Source organism: Bos mutus, chromosome 9 (assembly GCF_027580195.1).
Source record: "Bos mutus isolate GX-2022 chromosome 9, NWIPB_WYAK_1.1, whole genome shotgun sequence".
Lineage (NCBI taxonomy): Eukaryota > Metazoa > Chordata > Mammalia > Artiodactyla > Bovidae > Bos > Bos mutus.
In genome coordinates, this window is record NC_091625.1 from 38,851,046 (window position 1) to 38,869,337 (window position 18,292).

Sequence of the window (18,292 nt, forward strand, 5' to 3'; positions counted from 1 at the left end):
GTTTGGGGAAGTCCCAAACATCAAAGATGGAAGGTGAAAATAAAGACTTTTTGGCCAGGAAGAGAATATGAATTATGAGTAATTTGGATTTTGATTTCAGAATTCTGGTTAAGATTGGCAGATGGCTCAAATGATACTGTTATATGAGCCTCAATTCATAAACCAGGAAATGGTACAAGGTATATTCTAGCCTGCACCAAAGGCCTTCATTTCCAACTGCAAATGTTGGTAGAATGAACAGTGTCGCCCTAAAGGGCCCGTCACCTCCCATCTTTTCTAGCGCATGCATGATTATGGATTATAAGGACTGTTTTCTTTATTAATTCCCTTTCCTGTAGAGAAAGCTGATGGTTTGTGTTTTAACTTAACTGTGATTGCATCGAGTTGTACCCCACAAACTTCTGGATTGTCTAAAGATGCTTGGGAAGTTGCACGTGGTTCCCTGTGTCTGGAGAAGAAGCTGGGTCAGGGGTGTTTCGCTGAAGTGTGGCTTGGTAAGGCAGAGGGCACATTTTGTTTTGGCTGCATCTCAAAGCCAGCTACAAGGCGATTTTGAACAAACAAACACACAGCTGGTGGGACCAAGATGCTTGACCTGGATGGCTAGATGGGCACAGGCCATTCAGGTTATTCCCTTCCATTCTGCTTTATGTGGTTAATTAAGGCACACAGAACAGAAAACCAGTACAGTAAGAGTGATGTTTCCTCTTCCTAAGACGTGGGAAGGTAAGATTCTACAGATGGGCTAATGTAGGAAAAGACCATGGGCTTTTTTCCTCAGTAGCCTGGATTTGAATCTTTTCCAGCTGATTAACCATGGGCATGGGGCTTATTTCATCTCTTTGAACCTCAGTTACCTCATCTGTAAAACTGAAATAATACCTACTTCATAGGATTACGTTGAGGGTGGTATGGCATAGTATATCTCCATGGCAAATGGCAGGTACTCAGTGGACACTTGTTCTTCTCTCTTAATTTGGTTGTCTTTGATCAGGCCAACTTCTCTGGCCTTCCCCACTGCTTTAAAACACCCTGAAACATCTGTCAATAAGGTCATGTTGCTGCTTATGGAATCCTGCTTCTTACTTTCTTAGATTCAATTAAAAGCAACATTATTTAAAAGCAAAAGCATAAGTTGGTACCTGTTGATTTGTATGGGTATAGGTACTTAGGTGTGATCTACATTAAAAGATTTAATGCAGTTAAAGCACTTAGAATGGAACTTGACAACTAGTAAGTACTACATATAGAGAGAGGTAGAGAGAGACACACACACACCCTCAGTTATACACATGGATGAATGTATGCATATGCCATTATAGAAAGTATTATCATTATTAATATAATCGCTTTCCGAGTCAACTTATTGTATCTGTCTCTATCTGGAATCTAACTCTCATGTTGTATTTATATGGCCTTACACTCCCTTATCCACCCAATTTATAATTAGATTTGTGAGTCCTAAGGATTTCAATACAGTCATTCATGAAATCAGGAAAAATTAAACTCTGTACAAAAATTTATTTTCAAACATTATAGTTACCAATTTTAAATCATTACACATGCTGTTATGTTTTCCCCTGAATGTGAAACACCATGTTGAGGTAGTTCAGGATCAGGATGGAAGGTTATCTAGGTAACCAGGTGATATTAGAGAGGATGATCTCACTGTTAAAATTTCAGGGGTGCTAAAACACTCACACGACCACTTACTAATTGTCAGATTTCCCATTTATGTTTAATGGTCAGTTTTCTATAAGATTTCAATGAACTCTTTTTGAAGCCACTTATCCTTTGATAATTTACATTTTTATAGGTTGCATGTTGTGATTATATGAACCATGTTTTATAACAAGGGTAACAAGACTTGTTGCAATTTATGGAATTTTTTAGTTCTAGGATTAATTATATTAAGTATAAAGTTAATTTAAACCAGCCTTCTTTTCCAAATAGAAAATGATATAATCTAATTTAGTAGATTTTTCAGTTTACCTTATAGTTTTAATTCAAAGTCATAGGACTAATAATGGATACACATAGGATTTAGTGGGGTTTTTTTAAATTCTGGTGCTAAGAGAGACTGGAAAGATAATCCAGTTCCATTTCTGTATTTTACAGATGAGGTAAATGATGAGGATCATAAACCAGGCCCGCCTCTGAAACTCCTAGATTATTTTACATATGTGAAGTTGTAAATATTTCTTTTCCCTCTTAGCTGCTGTTTAATTTTTCCAGTCTAGTAGAAATCATTGTTCTTGTGGCTGACCATCAGTAAACTTGAGGAATTTTCTTTTCCTGGTTGAAGTATTGGCAAGTGGACCAAGAGCTTCTTGCCAATACTTCTCAGCACATTTAGCTCAACTTCTCAAGGACTCAGTCAAGTAGCTCATCCCTGGCTGACAACTGAAAGTCTAGAGGTAATTTCCAAACTTCCTTAGTGTGATGTTATATATTTTAAAATGGCACACCCCAGAAAATAGGACTTAATGTCATTTGTTCCATGTTTATCCTCCTGTCTAAGGGATGGCTATTGGATGGCCATTGAAGGCCAGTCCTGTTCTAACCCCTAGACACTCATCCTTATAAAGAAGTATCCAGAAAGTACTAGTGATCTAATGTACTACATGATAAGTAAATATAATTAACATCCTGTATATTATCTATGAAAATTGTTTAGGGGATAAATCCCAAGAGTTCTCATCACAAGAAAAAAATTTATTTGTATTTAATTTTGTATCTATCTAAGATGATGGATTTCACTAGACTTAACTGTAATAGTCACTCCATGATATATGTAAATTAAATCATTATGCTTTACAACTTAAACTGATACAGTGCCATATGTCAATCATATCTCAAAAACTACTAGAAGGGAAAAAAATGAAGTGTCCAGAGCTTTTGATACAAATTTGTGATCACGTGGCTGAACCAGAAAGGGAAAGTGATATATATCAAAATACAAAAAATTTTAAAGAATTGTAAACCATGATATAGCCTGTAAGTAAACACATTTTTTCCTGTTGAAAATACTTGACAGAGTCCTTGGATTTGATTGTCTTTGTTCAACAACAACAACAGCAAAACTCTATTAAGTTTTCTTTAAATGTAAAATCTAACTTTATACAAATAGCTATTCATTAAAAAAGTTTTTTTCCCATCCAAAGAGGATCCTTGGTTTGACTTAATATTGTGGGGTGTCTGCAGGTACCTGGAATGGAAACACAAAAGTAGCCATAAAGACTCTTAAACCAGGCACAATGTCCCCTGAATCATTCCTTGAGGAGGCGCAGATCATGAAGAAGTTGAAGCACGACAAACTGGTCCAGCTATATGCCGTGGTGTCCGAGGAGCCCATCTACATCGTCACCGAGTATATGAATAAAGGTTGGCCTGGGCCTCTCGGGCTCCCCCTCACAGGGACCTGCAGGCTTGTCTCAGGGAGGGGAATGGAGCTGCCTGCCTGCTTTTTCCCTCCTTCCTCCATGAGTCAAGCATTCTTTGTTAGGGAGCACAAACTATGTGCTCACTGGCAAAAAGGTTGTACGAACAGACAGTGACCTTGAGTTTGACCCCCAGATTCCTTTGCATGCTTTTGCACATGTCAGGATTTCCAGCTCCTCTTCATAATTGAATAATTCATTTTTAGTATCGGAGTGATTAGTGCATGCATGTGTAGTCGTGTCTGACTCTTTGCAACCCCATGGATTGTAGCCCACCAGGCTCCTCTGTCCATGGGCTTCTCCAGGCAAGAATACTGGAGTGGGTTGCCATTGATACAGAGGGCTATAAAAGTTTGCTGTTATTTGGAATGCCACAGCTTATGTTAAAAATTAAATTTTTTTCAAACAAAGATATGAGGCTATATAGTTTTCAGGTATTCATCTCTCCTGCCTCATTCCCACCACCTTTGTCTGTCTTGAGTCCCCTACTCAAGACACCACAACCTTGACCATGTTGGAAACCCTTATCAAGGGTGAGTTTTTTTTAATCACATCGGTTCAAAACTTACTTGTTTTGCGGTAAAATTTTGTTTGAAAATGCCTTTTTGTGTACAGAAACATAAAAGTAAGAAATTGTGTTATGAAAGGTTTTGTGGCATAGCTTAACCATCTTAATAATAAATTACTTTCTTACAAATTTTTTAAAAATTAAATGTTTTTGCAAGGCTGAACAATTAACATCAGGCACTGAGCTCTGGGTTAAGTTTAGCCTCCATCTTTTCAACATCTTTTTTTTTTCTTCAGCTCTCTTCTTAAACATCTGATGTAGAAAGACATGCTTTTAAAGAGCACATTATATTCTCATTCTTTTTCTCTCTCTCTTTGTCTTTCTAATCAAAGCAATATTGTTGGGGATAAGACCACAGATCACTTTGTTTTGGAAAAATAGATGAACCAAACAAGAAACAGCCTTAAAAGGCAACGCATTGTACATCAGATGACACCAGTACAATTTTTCCTTTTCCACGTACTTTCTATTAAAATATATTTGGAATTATTCCCTGGCAGATTGTTTGTCCTTTGTATTTGGTTATTTGGTAAATAACTTTGTGATTAAAGCATGAAAAAAAATACCAGTGATCACATGAACCTCCAGCCTCTGCCCATGATTGCTTCAGCCCCAGTGTTCATTCTGAGCTCCTTAGGCGGAGTCATCACACTGGCTCTGAAGCTGCAGCCTTTGGTTTCAGGTATCTTTCAAGGCCTGATTGGCCATGATCTAATGTGGGGAGCCACCTACCCCAACCCTGTATTCCTCAGATACCCTTTTCTTGATTTAAAAATCTGTCAATAAGCTGAGCCACTGATTGTACACTTTACTATATGTTGGAATCACCTAATACAGGGGTCCCCAACCTTTGAGAGCTAATGCCTGATGATCTGAGGTGGAACTGACATGATAATAATAGAAATAAAGTACACAATAAATGGGATGTGCTTGAATCATCCCTAAAGCATCCACCACCCCCAAGTCCATGGAAACATTGTCTTTAAAGAAGCTTGTCCCTAGTGCCAAAAAGACTGGGAACCACTGATCTAATGGGCTTCTCAAAATATAAGTTTCTGGGCCAAAACTCGATTCTGTAGATGTGGGATGGGTTCTGAGAGTTTGTGTTTCCAACTGGTTCCCCAGGGGTTGCCGTTCTTGCTGGTCCGGGACCATGTACTGGGAACCACTCAGCTAGGCGCTGTTTCTCCACATCACTCTTGAGCAGGACTAATCGGGAATTCGGGAATGAGAGTGAAGTGGTGCAGCCTTTAATCTCATCTAAGGCTGCTTCTTATGACATGAAGTCCCATTTCTTCTAGCTTCATCCCATTTTTGTTGCCCTTAGAATTGGAGTCACCACTGTTTACTTTTAAAAAGTAAAACTGCAGCCTCCAGTGCATAGTTGTTTTTTTTTCTGCCCAGTTTTTATGTGTGAACCTTTTTTTCACTGATAGCCTCATTTCATCTGATTACCTCATTCCTTCTAATAAGAAAACCAAATACAGCCCTTCATTGGGAATTTTGACCTTTCAGAGGAAATCAAAATGACTTTATGTTTTGTTCATAGGAAGTTTACTCGATTTCTTGAAAGATGGGGAAGGAAGGGCTCTGAAATTACCAAACCTCGTGGACATGGCAGCACAGGTAGGCCCTCGATTCATGCCTTAGATTTACCAGTGAGTGAACACGTGGAGCCACGTGTAATGCGCACTTCCTCGGTCTACGCAGGTTGCCGCGGGAATGGCATACATCGAGCGCATGAATTACATCCACAGAGACCTGCGGTCAGCAAACATTCTCGTGGGGAATGGACTAATTTGCAAGATCGCCGACTTCGGATTGGCCAGGTTGATCGAGGACAATGAGTACACAGCAAGACAAGGTGGGCACTTGAATGAGGAAGGCTCGCGATCCCATCCTGCATAGCCCTTCCTCCTCCTTCCCTCCCTTCTTCCAGAAGATATTCGGAATGTCATTCTCCAGCTGGGTTTTTCCTTCTTGATCTGGCAGGAATCTGACCGCATTGCAGATGGGAGACTGTAGTGGGTTCAGTTGGTGGATAAGATGTTGCTTTTTTCATGCGCGAGTGTCCACTGATGTCCTCCTGGCTTGTGCCACCCTCGTGCCTGCATCCAGGCTCGGGACCCTCTGCCTTTCGAGGAGAGGGTGTGGAAGGCCAGGAGAGCAGTCAGGAAGCCGCTCATCATTCCATCAGAGTCTCAGCCAAAACAGAAGGCACTCTCATTGGAGAATTTAATAAAGGAGTTATTTGCGACAGCGCAGGCAGGGTTTAAGAAAACCAGCAGGGCGTGATGCGGCCTCCCAGAGCTTGTAACAGTACCAGAACTAAGAACGAGCAGCTGTGCGTGGAGACCACCGCTGGCTGAGACAGGCCTCTGGGGAAGTCACGCCCAGGCTCACTCTTTAGCCCTCCTACCGGTCTCCTGGCAAGCCCAACTAGAGCCAGCAGTCAGAGGAGCCACTGACAGTCCAGATGGGCCCCGAGAAGGGAGAAGAGAGGTAGAGAGGGGATCTAGAGGGCCAACAGGAGAGAACAAGAGTCACTCGAAAAGCTCCACTTCCTTGAATCATCCCCCTCCATTCCACCCTTTCAAAAGATTTATAGAAATCAGCCTCCAGATAAAATACATCTCAAACCAACAGCCACTCCAGGGGGACAACTTTTCAGGTTCTTCTAGAGTACTAGATAGGGGAGAAGGAATTCCCGGGGTTACTTCCTTTCTTCCAGAACTTTACACACTGGTCAAAGGGTAAATGTGTGGAATTAAGTGTGCAGTTTGCAACAGAACATAGGCTCCTCATGGCGAACATAACATGTCTGAAGGAAGCGGGGTCAGCTTCATTGTTATTCTTAACCAAAGCCCAGTCATTCTGAGCAAGGCTGAGCAATGACTGGAATAGGTTACAGGGCGGTGTTATCTCCTAGAGGTTATAATGGTTAGCTCTGCAGTTCTTCTTTCTCGCCTTCTTTTCTAATTCTTTCATGTCATGCCAGTTCTTCCCTCCTTTTATCCTTCTTGGCAGTCTCAATTGATGAGGGGAAAAAAATGCTAAACTAAGACCCTGCCTCGTACAGATACTGTCCAAAGGCTAAATTACATGTCGGTCAGACAGCTCGGCTATTTGAATTTCCCCAACATGTGGCAGTTCTTGTCCTGGAGCCAAAGGCCGACACATTGAGCATGCCCATTCATCACACACATGCACATGTGCATATGCACACACGCGCATGCACACACACACACACACACTGCAGGGCCAGATGGTATGCCGTATCACTAATCAAAGGCACGTGGGCAGCTTTGATTGGCACTGCAGTCCAGAGAGGACTGTGGGCACGATTTTGAGTCAAGGTGAGCTGAGCGGGTCTGAAGTGCCCCCGGGTCTGAGACCTGGCCCTAAATGAGAGAGTTTACCCTGAGGCAAACCTGTCAGATCCCAGCTCACAGACCCAGAAGGAGAGGCGAGCGGGTGAAGGTTGAGAGACATGAATCTTTGGTTTAGGAAGGGGTGAGTCATATCAGCATCCTTCTGTGTGTGAGTGTTTTGGGGCTGGAGGAAGCAGTTCAGGATTTGTTTCTCCCATCCCCCCAGGCTCTGGACTGTCTGGAATTTGTCGTTAGCACCCTTGAGTCATCAATAAATGAGAACGTTGCAGAGCCTGAAGCCCAAGCATGCTGGCAGGGGTGCTGTTGACAGGGCTGGGTGTTTAGTTCATGGGGTGAGATGCCTAGGCTGTGGCCCTGGGTGATTAGCGTCTGGGGGAAGGCACGTCAGGAGCCCTCGCTGCAGTCCCCTCAAAGTGTGCTGCTGCTGTGGAACAGGGCTGTGTGGCTGACCTCAACCCCAGCCCTCCCGTCCTGCCTTCCTCCCGATTGTCTTTTCTGGTGGTGTCCTCTCCACCTCCATCACCTTCCCAGATGTTGTCGTGATGCCCTTCAGAGGGTCAGCTTCACGCCCTTAATTTCCAAACAGAATACTCCACCCTTCTCTCTTCCAATTCTTTTTTCTTCTCTCTCCCCTTTTATAAGTATCTTCTGTGTGCTAAGTCGCTTCAGTCATGTCTGACTCTTTGCAACCCTATAGACTAGAGAATTAAACTGGGGAGAAAAAAGCAAAGACTGGGCCCCTGGGATTTGCCAGGAGAATAAAAGAAATGTTGCAACAGAGGACAAAGAAGGAGCAGGGGTGTTTATAGGAAACCTACCCAGTGCCAGATCCAAGCGGGCAAATGTGAGGAGTGGAGTGGGAAAGATAGATACAGGCTCAGAGAGGCTGAGTGACAAAGTCACACAGCCAGTCAAAGGGCAGAGGCAGGATTTGGATTCAGGCATAGCTGGTCCTGTCAAATCCACCCTCTTATGCTATGCTGACTGCCTCTCATCAGGACAGTGATTGAAAGAAGAGAAAAATAAAAAATTGAAAGGATTGGTCATAAGCTCCTTTTCCCCTTTATTTTATAGAAGCACTTTTAAGAGGCACCTTCTAAAGTGCATGTGAGGGGAGTTGGAAGACCTTCATCTGCCAGCTCCAGATCAGCCCAGCTGTTTACAGAGCACCTCTAGGGGTCTGCCCTGTGCCCAGGCCGCTTTACGAGGCAGGAAGGGCCCAGTGTGTATCCACTGGCGTGCTCTGCAGATGGCATGCATGCTTCATGCTGAAGTTTCTGCGGGGAATTAGTCAGTTCTTCCAGACAGCTGCTCCGTGTGCCTGAAAATATTTACAAGTCCGGTTTTATGTTCCCCACAGCCTCAGCCAGGCCACATCTTGTTTATGGAAGTGTGGGCAGTGTTGAGAAGTGTGTGCCGATCACAGGTATTTTCAGACTGTGGGTGACTATTGTTTCTCAACACAGTGGTGAGGTTCCCATCTAAGGGCTTGCTGAAATGTCTCTCCCTCCTCCTATGTGGTGGATGAGCTGGCATTTCCCCAGGCACCTGCAGAACTGGATTTGGGACCTGAGTTAAACAGCCGCTCCTGAGTTCCTTTGTCCTCCCCTGCCTGCCCTACTGGATTGTAAGCAGCAGCCCATATCAGGGAGAAGGTCAAGACCAGGCCCAGAGCTGGGGAGGGTGGTCCTCTGCCAGTAGCATTCTGGAGGCAACTAGCAATCATTTGGTATTGCTCATTTTCTTACCTCTGCATGTCCCCCAGTGACAGCAGTTAGGTCTTCTTCTGTCCAATCTGCATCTCCAAGTAATGGCAACCGTCATTATTTGAGTGCCCTTCAAAGTGAAGGGGCTTTGATAGGAGCTCCTGAGCCAAAGAAGCCAAAGACTGAACCGGAGCAAGCTGCCAGCATGGAGTCAGATGAGATCTGAAACCCGCCCCTATCACCCACCAGCTCTGGGGCCTTGGGCACATTACCTAACTTTTCCACACCTTTGCTTGCTTATCTGTAAAGTGGAAACATACTTTCCCTGTTTGGTGCTTTCGTTTTTGCAAAGATTAAGTGAAACAGCACACGTAAATTGTTTAGCACAGTACCTGGCATGTAGCGACTGGTAAACAAAAAGGACTCTTGTTATTCTGTCCTGGACAAGACTAAGTTCTTGGGGAATAAACGAATTCCAGATTGGCCACAGACACGTGGAAAGGCTCAGCCACCATCCGGGAAAGGGAGAGAGGGATCAAAGCTAATTCCCTGTGGTCAAATATGAGTGGTCATGACGATGCAGTTGCCAGCAACAGGCGTGAGTGAGTCAGGAAGAAGGTTTTCTTTTCCAAGAACAAGGGTGAGTTTGGTTTGGTTTGGGATTTGTTGAGCTTGAGGTAGTTGTGGCGGTACATCCGAGTTTGATGTCCAAGCCCAGAGAGGTCAGTGGGGGTGCCCTCACCTGGTCCCATGGCCACAGGCCCTCACCTCTGAGCACTCCTCCCCACATCACCACCCCTCAGCCACCCATGGCTTCTCACCCCCATGCTGCCTGCACCCTCCCTTGAGGTCTGATCACAGCCCCTCCTGCCACCAGTTCCCCAGAGGTCATGCAAGAATTCTTGAAAAAATTTTTCTTGAAAAAAAGTTTCTTCCTGAGCTTTTAGGAAGCTCAGTGCTGACTAATACTGATTTAAACCTAACAAGCTCAGATAGACCTGGCTTACGTATCAGAATGATTTGCTTTTGTGGACACATTTTTTTTTTATTGAGTCATAATATATGTACAATAAAATGAATAAGTCTGAAGTGTACAACTCAGGGAATTTTTACATATGGGGGTGCCCTTGAAATTGCCCACAGATGAAGATACAAACATTGCCAGCCCCCTAGAAGACCCCCTCATCCCCTTCTAGACAGTCAGCACTCCCAAAAGTAGCCCCTGTTTTACCTCTGTCACCAGAGATTCCTTTTCCCTGTAACTGAACTTCGTATAAACAAATCATTCAGTATCCGTCTTTTGTGTCTAGTTTCTTTTGCGTCATTGTGAGATTCATCCATGTTGCTGCATAAAACAGTAGGTCTTTCCTTTTCTTTGCTGAGTAGTATTCCATTTACACATAAATCCACATATCCATTCTCCTGGTATTTCTAACTGGGAGACTTTATGAAATTAGCTGCCATGGCAGTGGTCATGTCCTCCTATCTTCTGGGTATAGTTCTAGGAGTGGAACTGTTGGTCTTAGGACAGACCTGTACTGCCCAGCAGGCTCTGTGGCCTTATCTTTAAAGATAGAATATACAGGCACTGTGCTGCATAGGTGCTTTATTTCTCTTTAGGCCGCTAAGGCAGCGTGGTGAGGCTGTGGAAGCTGTGGCTGGCTGTCAGGAAGCCCGAGTTTGAACTAGCTATCTCTTACAAGGTTGGTGTATCCCCAGGCAAATCAGTTAACCTTTCTGAGCCTCATTTTTTAGCATCCGTAAAATGGAGATAATAAAAATAATTACCTCACATAATTAGTGTGAGAATTAAATGGGCTCTCTATAAAAGCTGTTGGAGGGTTGTGAAATATAAACCATTCTTATAACCTGAACTTTTTGTGTGTGATGTACATTTGCCTTGAAAGAGGTCTTTATTTTCTTAACTAAAAATTCTTTTTAAGGAAAAAGCTAGTAAGGAATAGTAAAGAATAATTTTTCTTGTAAGAAAAATAATACATTTCGTTATTTTACAGCCAATTCCATTGGTCTTGGCAGGTGCCATTTGGTTTATCTGCATGCCCAAGGGCCCCTCTGCACACAGCTGGGAGTTGGTGGTCTGCTCACCAGCCTCTCCAGCAGAGTTTCGTTTTTTCTCAGATTTGCCTTCTCTGTTGAGAACTGTCCCTACCTCCATTATTTTTGATCTTGTCAAGTCTGAACATCTGATGGACATTCTCAGCAGTGTCACTGATGGTTGCGCATGCGTGTGTGCACGTGCACACCCACATTCGTGTGCAAATATGTGTTCCAAAGATGGCAGGGACTGGATTGGCTTAGAGTATGACCCATGAAATCAAGTTATCCTGATGTGAGTATTAGCAACACTGCTAATGAGTTGTGAGGCCTTGGATGAATTACTTAACCTCTCTGAGCCTTTATTTCCTCCTCTAAAAACAGGGATAATAGTTATCTGTATCAGAAAATTGTTGTATGGCTTCCCTGAGAACAGACAGAAAACACTTAGCACAAAGCAGATGCTGAGCTGACAGTTGTATAATTTTAGTTACTAGTAGTAGCAATAGTAACATCACTACTATTGATCCACTGGGGTGTTATAGTGTTCTTTCTCCCTTCCCCGCCCAGTCTCTTACACACACACACACACACACACACACACACACACACACTCACACTCTTGGTTTTTCCCTACCCCCTCCATCAGGGTCTCCCGCAAAAAGGACACACACACACACACACACACACACTCTTGGTTTTTTCCATCAGGGTCTCCCGCAAAAAGGACACACACACACACACACACACTCTTGGTTTTTCCCCAGGGTCTCCCGCAAAAAGGACACACACACACACACACACACACACTCACTCTTGGTTTTTCCCTACCCCCTCCATCAGGGTCTCCCGCAAAAAGGACCTGCCTATTTAACCCTTTCTTCTCCTGATTTGAATCATCACAAAGATGGGAACTTAGAGTTGCTCTGTGTTTTAGGTTTATTTGGGGTTTGGGGGTTTTCTGGGGTTTTTCAAGGTCTAAGTTAATGACAGGATCATTGCTGAGAAAGCAAATGTCAAAGCCCCATTTAATCTTTGGGTCTTTGGAATGTATGGAAACGGGCATTTAGGACTTTGTATAAAACCTGCTGTAGGTTTAGGTTTATGTATTAAACAGAAGAAAAATACGTCTATTCAAATGAGGGTTTAGGTTGAATAGATTATTATCTGGAGAAAATTCCTATATAAATTAGACTGCAAAGAATTCATAATTGTTGCAGTTTTCATGTTAATTATTTCATGTTAAAAAATTGTTGCTGCATAAATTAACACATTCTTTCATGGAGAACATATTTTAGAAAGATTTGTTACTTTAATAACTCTTTGTGTATTAGAAATCCCAGATGCCTGTACTAATTAAATATAATCAGATTTTGGATTCAAAAAGCACAGTAGCCATTTAACACAAACAAGCAGGCAGCTAGGTTGACAAACACAGTCAGGAAGAAGCAGATCCCTGTTTCTTTCAGATTTTGTATTTCACCATTCAGAACTGTGAATTCAATTCCTGTCCTTCCTTTGTACTGCCACGACTGGGGATTATCAGACTCGGAACGCCAGCTTTCCAGCTCAAGGGCTCCTGCAGAATTATTAATCAGCCTCTTCTGAGGCCCCTGTAATCCGGAGGCAGATCAAGGCTGATCTCGCCGCGAGATGCCCTCCCTGCTCCCGCCGGCACATGCGTTTCTTGTTCTCTGTCAACAACAGCATTGCCATTCCCACACAGTGTGCTATGACCTGAACAGCAAAAGTCAGGGGAGGAGGAGGGGGGAAAAACCCTTTTAATTATTTAATTTAATCTAATTCTTCCCATGCTAGAGAAGCAAATCATCCTTTGACAAAAAGCAAACCCTTTCCAGCTCAGCTATTGTTTTAAGCACAGAGCAGGAAGCTCATTTGTTTGAACTGACCGTGCCGCTGGGCCTCGATCAGGGTCGCGGGTCCCGGGGGTGTCTGCTGAGAGCCCAAGGCTCTCCCCGCAGAACTCCCTGCCCTCAGCCAGGCCCTCCCAGCCCTCCTTCCTGCTGTTGCTGAGAGAGCTGCGTGCCGGAGCCCAGCCTGGTTCCAATCAAGCCTCCCAGATTCCGAGTTTGGTGCACTTCCGTCACAGGCAGAGAGCGCCTTCATTTGTATTCCGACCCCGGCGGCTGGGCTACCACCGGCTTTTCCGAGAGGGGCGCTTTGTTTATCTGCGCACCCACCGCGGAGCCCCGGCGCCAGGTTCAGCGCTGCGGGGAGCGGTCAGGCTGCCCCACGGAGGCTGATGGGTGGGGCAGATCATGTTTTCCTCGGAAAAGGGACGCGGGGCAAGCCAGAGACTAAAAGGAAAGGAAAACTCACCCCACCTCCCCCACTGTCTCTTTTAAAATTAAAACTGTTTGCTGGGAGGACATGGATTCATTCCTTCCATCCGCATAGCCTGGCTGCTCCCTGACTCTGCACCTGGGGGGCAGAAGGGAGGGGACAGATGGGCCTGCTGTAAGCTCCAGTCACCGAGAGCTCAGCCTGTCTGAATATCTTTCCTCTTCTCTGCACTGGGCGGTCATGTTTTGTATTCCCTATGGATCGGTCTCTCTCTCTCTCTCCCTCTCCCCCTCCTTTGTGCTGTCTTGAGCAAAGCAATTTGGCAGTTGCTTCTAAATGGTCAGAGCAAGTCCTTGGTTTGTGCACCCACGTTCCTTAGTACTCATCAAGAAGGAAGCAGATGGTCACCCTCTGTGATTTTAAAGTGTGTAAATAGGAACTACAGACTGCCATCAAACATCAAGAATGTCACTTGGCTTCCTTGTCTTGCTTTGCTGAGAGAAGTCCTGCGTTTGCATCATCCTGATAATCAGGGACAGCCAGTGCACGTGAAAGCTGTCCAGTGTTTTGGAGGAGGGTGCACAGCAGCACGGGGCTGGTCTCCCCAAAGGCACAGGCGGGGGCTGGGGGAGTGGTGTGGAAAAGCACCCCAAAGTGGTTATTGTCTTCTATTCATCCTCTCTTCCTTCTGTTTCTTCCTGACTCCCAACCAGACCCTTGGTATGACCACCAGCTGTTTCTGAGCAGTATCTCCAACCGCAGTGTCCCTTACCACCTAGCAGGCTTTGTGACATGATGTCAGACTGACCCAGGCCCACTGCCCCTGCTAGGGGTGACCAGATTCTTGAGATGACGTCTGTGTTGAGCTCAATTTCAGATGTGTGTTTTGACTTCAGTCTGAATTCTCACCACCGTGAACGGCAGCATACGATTGCTTCCATTCCGCAGCTTTCTTGCCTTTTGTTCTGGAGAAAAGACCACAGATACGGTCTCCATCATACCCAGAGTGTGAGTCAGAGATTTGGTCCTACCTTTGCCTTCCTTGTAGTTCTTGGAAAGCTGGAAGGATCATTGGAGTTATTCAACATTCTAGTGTTCTAGAACAGCAAGCAGGGGCCCTCCTTTCTTCAGTTCCACCCAAGATAATCGCTTCCACAAGTCCCAACCACCTCCCCCCCACACACACGCACATACATACACACATTCAGTACTTCAGGCAAGTCTTTTTGTTTGTTTGTTTTTTTGGCCATGCTGGTGGCATGCAGCATCTTAGTTCCCCAACCAGGTATTGAACCCGTGCCCCCTGCAGTGGAAGCACAGAGTCTTAACCCCTGGACCACCAGGGAAGTCCCAGGCAAAGTCTTGCTGATGAATCATAGATCTCCTCCCTGAGAGCACGGGGACCAAACAGCATGATTTCAGGAGATGCTGGTTAATTTCATCCTTTGCTTTTGTGTTGCCAGTGAGAGTTCTCCTGGGTTGGCATTGGTCAACCTTGGGAGAAAGGTGATGGGGGAAGGCTAGTGTCCTTCCCTCCACTTCTGGCTCCCCCATAGGTTTGTAAAAGAATGTCACTGGCTCCTTTCTGTTCTCCTCCATGTAAGGCACTCCCGCCCTCCCACAGTTCACTGGCCTTCCCATCCGTCCTCGACTACAAAACACCAGGACCGGTGGCTTGCCTCCAGCCTCACCCACCATCCTCCCAGGTGGCTGGGCTTGCTCCCCGCTGTCCTCTAGTTGTCCTGATTAGGCTTTTAATACACACTGATGGATTTTCTACTCCTTCTTGTCTGGTCCTTGGCCTGGGGCTCCACTTGGAACTTTGTTCATGCCTTTCAGCGTGACTATTCCTTCCTGGATTCAGCCACACCAGACTTTGGTTCAGTGCCTGGCTAAGCAGCCATCATGTTTACAGCATGTTCAGGCCCTGCCTGGGTTCTTGTCTTCCTCCGCCAAACTTGGTCCTCCTCCACCCACAACCTGGGGAGGATGGCACTCCTCCCTTCTCCCCACCTCCTTCCTTCTCTAACGCCCCACTGACCGTTATGCATTTCAAATAGAATAGCATCTCAGCCCATTGTACCGTTTACTTTTTTTTTTTTTTTACACATGGTGCTAAAAACCTTACGAACCTAAACTAGAAATTACAACAGAATGTGTCACCAGGAATAACTGGGAAACACACAGTTGTATTACTCCAGACACGTTTGGGAAATTTTAAATTTTGCTTGGGCATGTTTTTTATTGGGTTTGAAATCATCCTTTTGTTTGAATAACCACAAAGTTCCAGGTCAGATCAGCTCTGATTTTACCTCTTTCACAGGATATCCTGTCCAGGTCCCACCTTGTTACCACCCCCGCCCTGCCCCACGCCCTACCAACCATGTAATCAGCTTCCTGTTACTGGCATAGATCATGCTTTCTTTTATTCTCCAGGGTAACTTTAAAGTTGAAGTACTTCACATTATTTAATATTGGATATAATAGCTTGCAGAGTTTACTGCTTTATAACTAAAGAGGGTTCTGGATGGATCTTTGGTTCAGAAAAACTGTGTCTGTTGTTGATACCAATGCCTTTCTTCCTTACAGATGCTTTTAGGGCACCATTTGTATTCTCTGGAGGGAGGGTTTGGCTGCTTTTATTTGCCACTGGCTTTGCCTTCTCCACCTAGGCCCAAGTTTTTAGCCAGAGGGGATATTCTCAAGGCTATAGAATTGGCCTGGTCACCATTAGGAAAAAAAAAAAGGCTTGAGAGTCCAGCTCTCCAGTAAGAGCTAGTAATATGAGCTGGGCCTCCCCAGGCCTGTCCTGGTCCCTGCCTGGAGCTCCAAGAAGAATAGAGGGTCCCATCACGGCATCCCGTGTGGCCGCCCTGTGTGGGTCCTCTTTCCCTTGCTCCTGAGCCCTCTTCTGCCTGAAGCCAGAGCCACAATTAGCTCTGTTGGGTTTCCCCGTGAGCTCTGTCCCCAGCTGCCCGGAATGTCCTAGGGCAGGAGGTGGCTCCCGCTTGGTTTCCCAGGAGTGCCTCTGGCTATGCTGGGGACTCCTGGAGGCTGAGTGAGTTCTCAGTGATTGACTGCTGAGTGTATGGGCTTTTCTTCATCCTCTTTCCCTCTCATGAAGTTTGGAGAGCTTTGGCTGGCCTGATGCAACTCAGAGCCTTTGCATTAAGATCCAAGGAAGATACTAGCTAGCATTTATTTAAATATTGTGAGGTGCCAGATGCTGTGCTGAGCCCTTTGCATTATTTGTAATTCTCATCACAGCCTTGTGAGATCCCAGTTTACAGACAAGGAGACTGATACTTAGCAGGCTTTTAAATGGTCACCCAGCAAAACCAGTGTGCACACCCAGGTCTGCCTAACTCTGGGGCCCCTTTCCCTAATGACTGCCTTGAGCCTTCCAGAAATGACCACTCCAGCCCAGGCCACAACTGGGCCTCTTTGCGTTGTCACAAAAAATATTTGCTCCCTCTTTTCTGGCCGACTTTCACACCCTTAGTGCAGGGGGCAGACTGGAAAGTGAAGGTCCCTGCGGCCTTCAGTTGAGCATCTGAAATGCCGCCACCGAGGGCCTTAATGCACCAAGATGCATAAAGTACTGTAACTGAATCAAGTAAGAACTTTCTTTTTAAGATGGAAGAAAGCAGATTGCCTAGCCCGAAAGGACCTTCATTCACTTGATAGGGGCCTGGGAGGTTGGGATGAGCCATCCTGACCTAATGAAATTTAGCTGGTCATCCTGTTTCCACTTAAAAACCAAGAGCCTTCGGTCAGACTGTCCTGGAGTGCAGTGAGGAGGCTCTTATTCCTATAACTCTAAGGGTGAAAATAATTATTCGTTCCGCAGCTGTATTGTGTCACTATTTTTTGTTTGGTTTGATTAAATTTGTGTAAAGGAAGAGAATCTCTGTGGCCATCAGAGTGTTGGAGAAATTGCTAGGTTGACCCTTTAACCAATTAAAGCATTTATTGAGCAATTGCTGTTTAACCAGCCTTAGGCAAGGTACTGTGAAGGAAGAGCAGCATAAAACATGGGCTCCAGCCTCAAATGATCTCCGTTCTATTTAAGGAGAAGCAGAATAACTAGGAGAGAGACATACTGGAAATAGGATGTGGCAGTGGTGGTTGAGTGTTTGGGCTCTGGAGCCAGACTCCCTTGAGCCAGACTTCAAATCCCAGCTCCACCATTTATGTGCGTCCTTTGGCCTATCATTTTACCTCTGTTCAGTTTTCTTGTCTGTAGAACAGGACTGTAATCGGTATCTGCCTCATATGGGTAAAGCACTTAGCGTGATGCTTGCCACTTACCAAGCACTCAATATATGCTTAGCTGTTGTGGGAGCGTCTAACGTCAGGCTTTAGTAAACTTGTTTATCACACTGGCTCCAGGAGCATGGGTGAGCTCAGTGAAGACTGGAGTAGTCACAGATGACTTGATGAAGCAGGTGGGGCTGGAGCTGAGCAAGCTTTAGCTAAGCAGGTAGAAGGAGAGACAACGTTTAGAATATGTTAATGTAGAAGAGGCAAGTTCATGATCATGCCAAGTGCAGGGTACAGGTTATAGGAAAGCAAACTAGACTGGATTTAACTATGGGTTTGGGGCAGAAAGAACCAAAGTCGAATAGATATGTGGGTCCTAGGAAACTGGGTGGGAGATTTTGACAATGCAGTAGGGAACCCACTGTGTGGTTGTGGGGGAGGCTGGTGTGGACATTATGAAGCTGAGGCTTAAAATTGTTAATTGGAAAAACAGTGAGCTGAAGGCTGGGCACCATGGTTCGAGGTCTAAACAGAGGGACGAGGACCTAAATCGAGTTTTGGCAG

General features: G+C 45.0%; 1 protein-coding gene across 3 annotated transcripts in view; it reads left to right on the plus strand.

The window, feature by feature from the left end:
- The window catches only part of FYN (FYN proto-oncogene, Src family tyrosine kinase), a 211,053-nt gene that overhangs the window by 174,607 nt on the left and 18,154 nt on the right, over positions 1–18,292 (plus strand). For 2 of the 3 annotated variants that reach the window (XM_070376415.1, XM_070376416.1), the window contains 3 exons: positions 3,205–3,384; positions 5,558–5,634; positions 5,719–5,872. In XM_070376415.1, the coding sequence (XP_070232516.1) occupies positions 3,205–3,384; positions 5,558–5,634; positions 5,719–5,872 (411 nt within the window). Of the gene's footprint in view, positions 1–338; positions 495–3,204; positions 3,385–5,557; positions 5,635–5,718; positions 5,873–18,292 lie in introns of all 3 variants that reach the window. The other variant, XM_070376417.1, reaches the window with a different exon arrangement.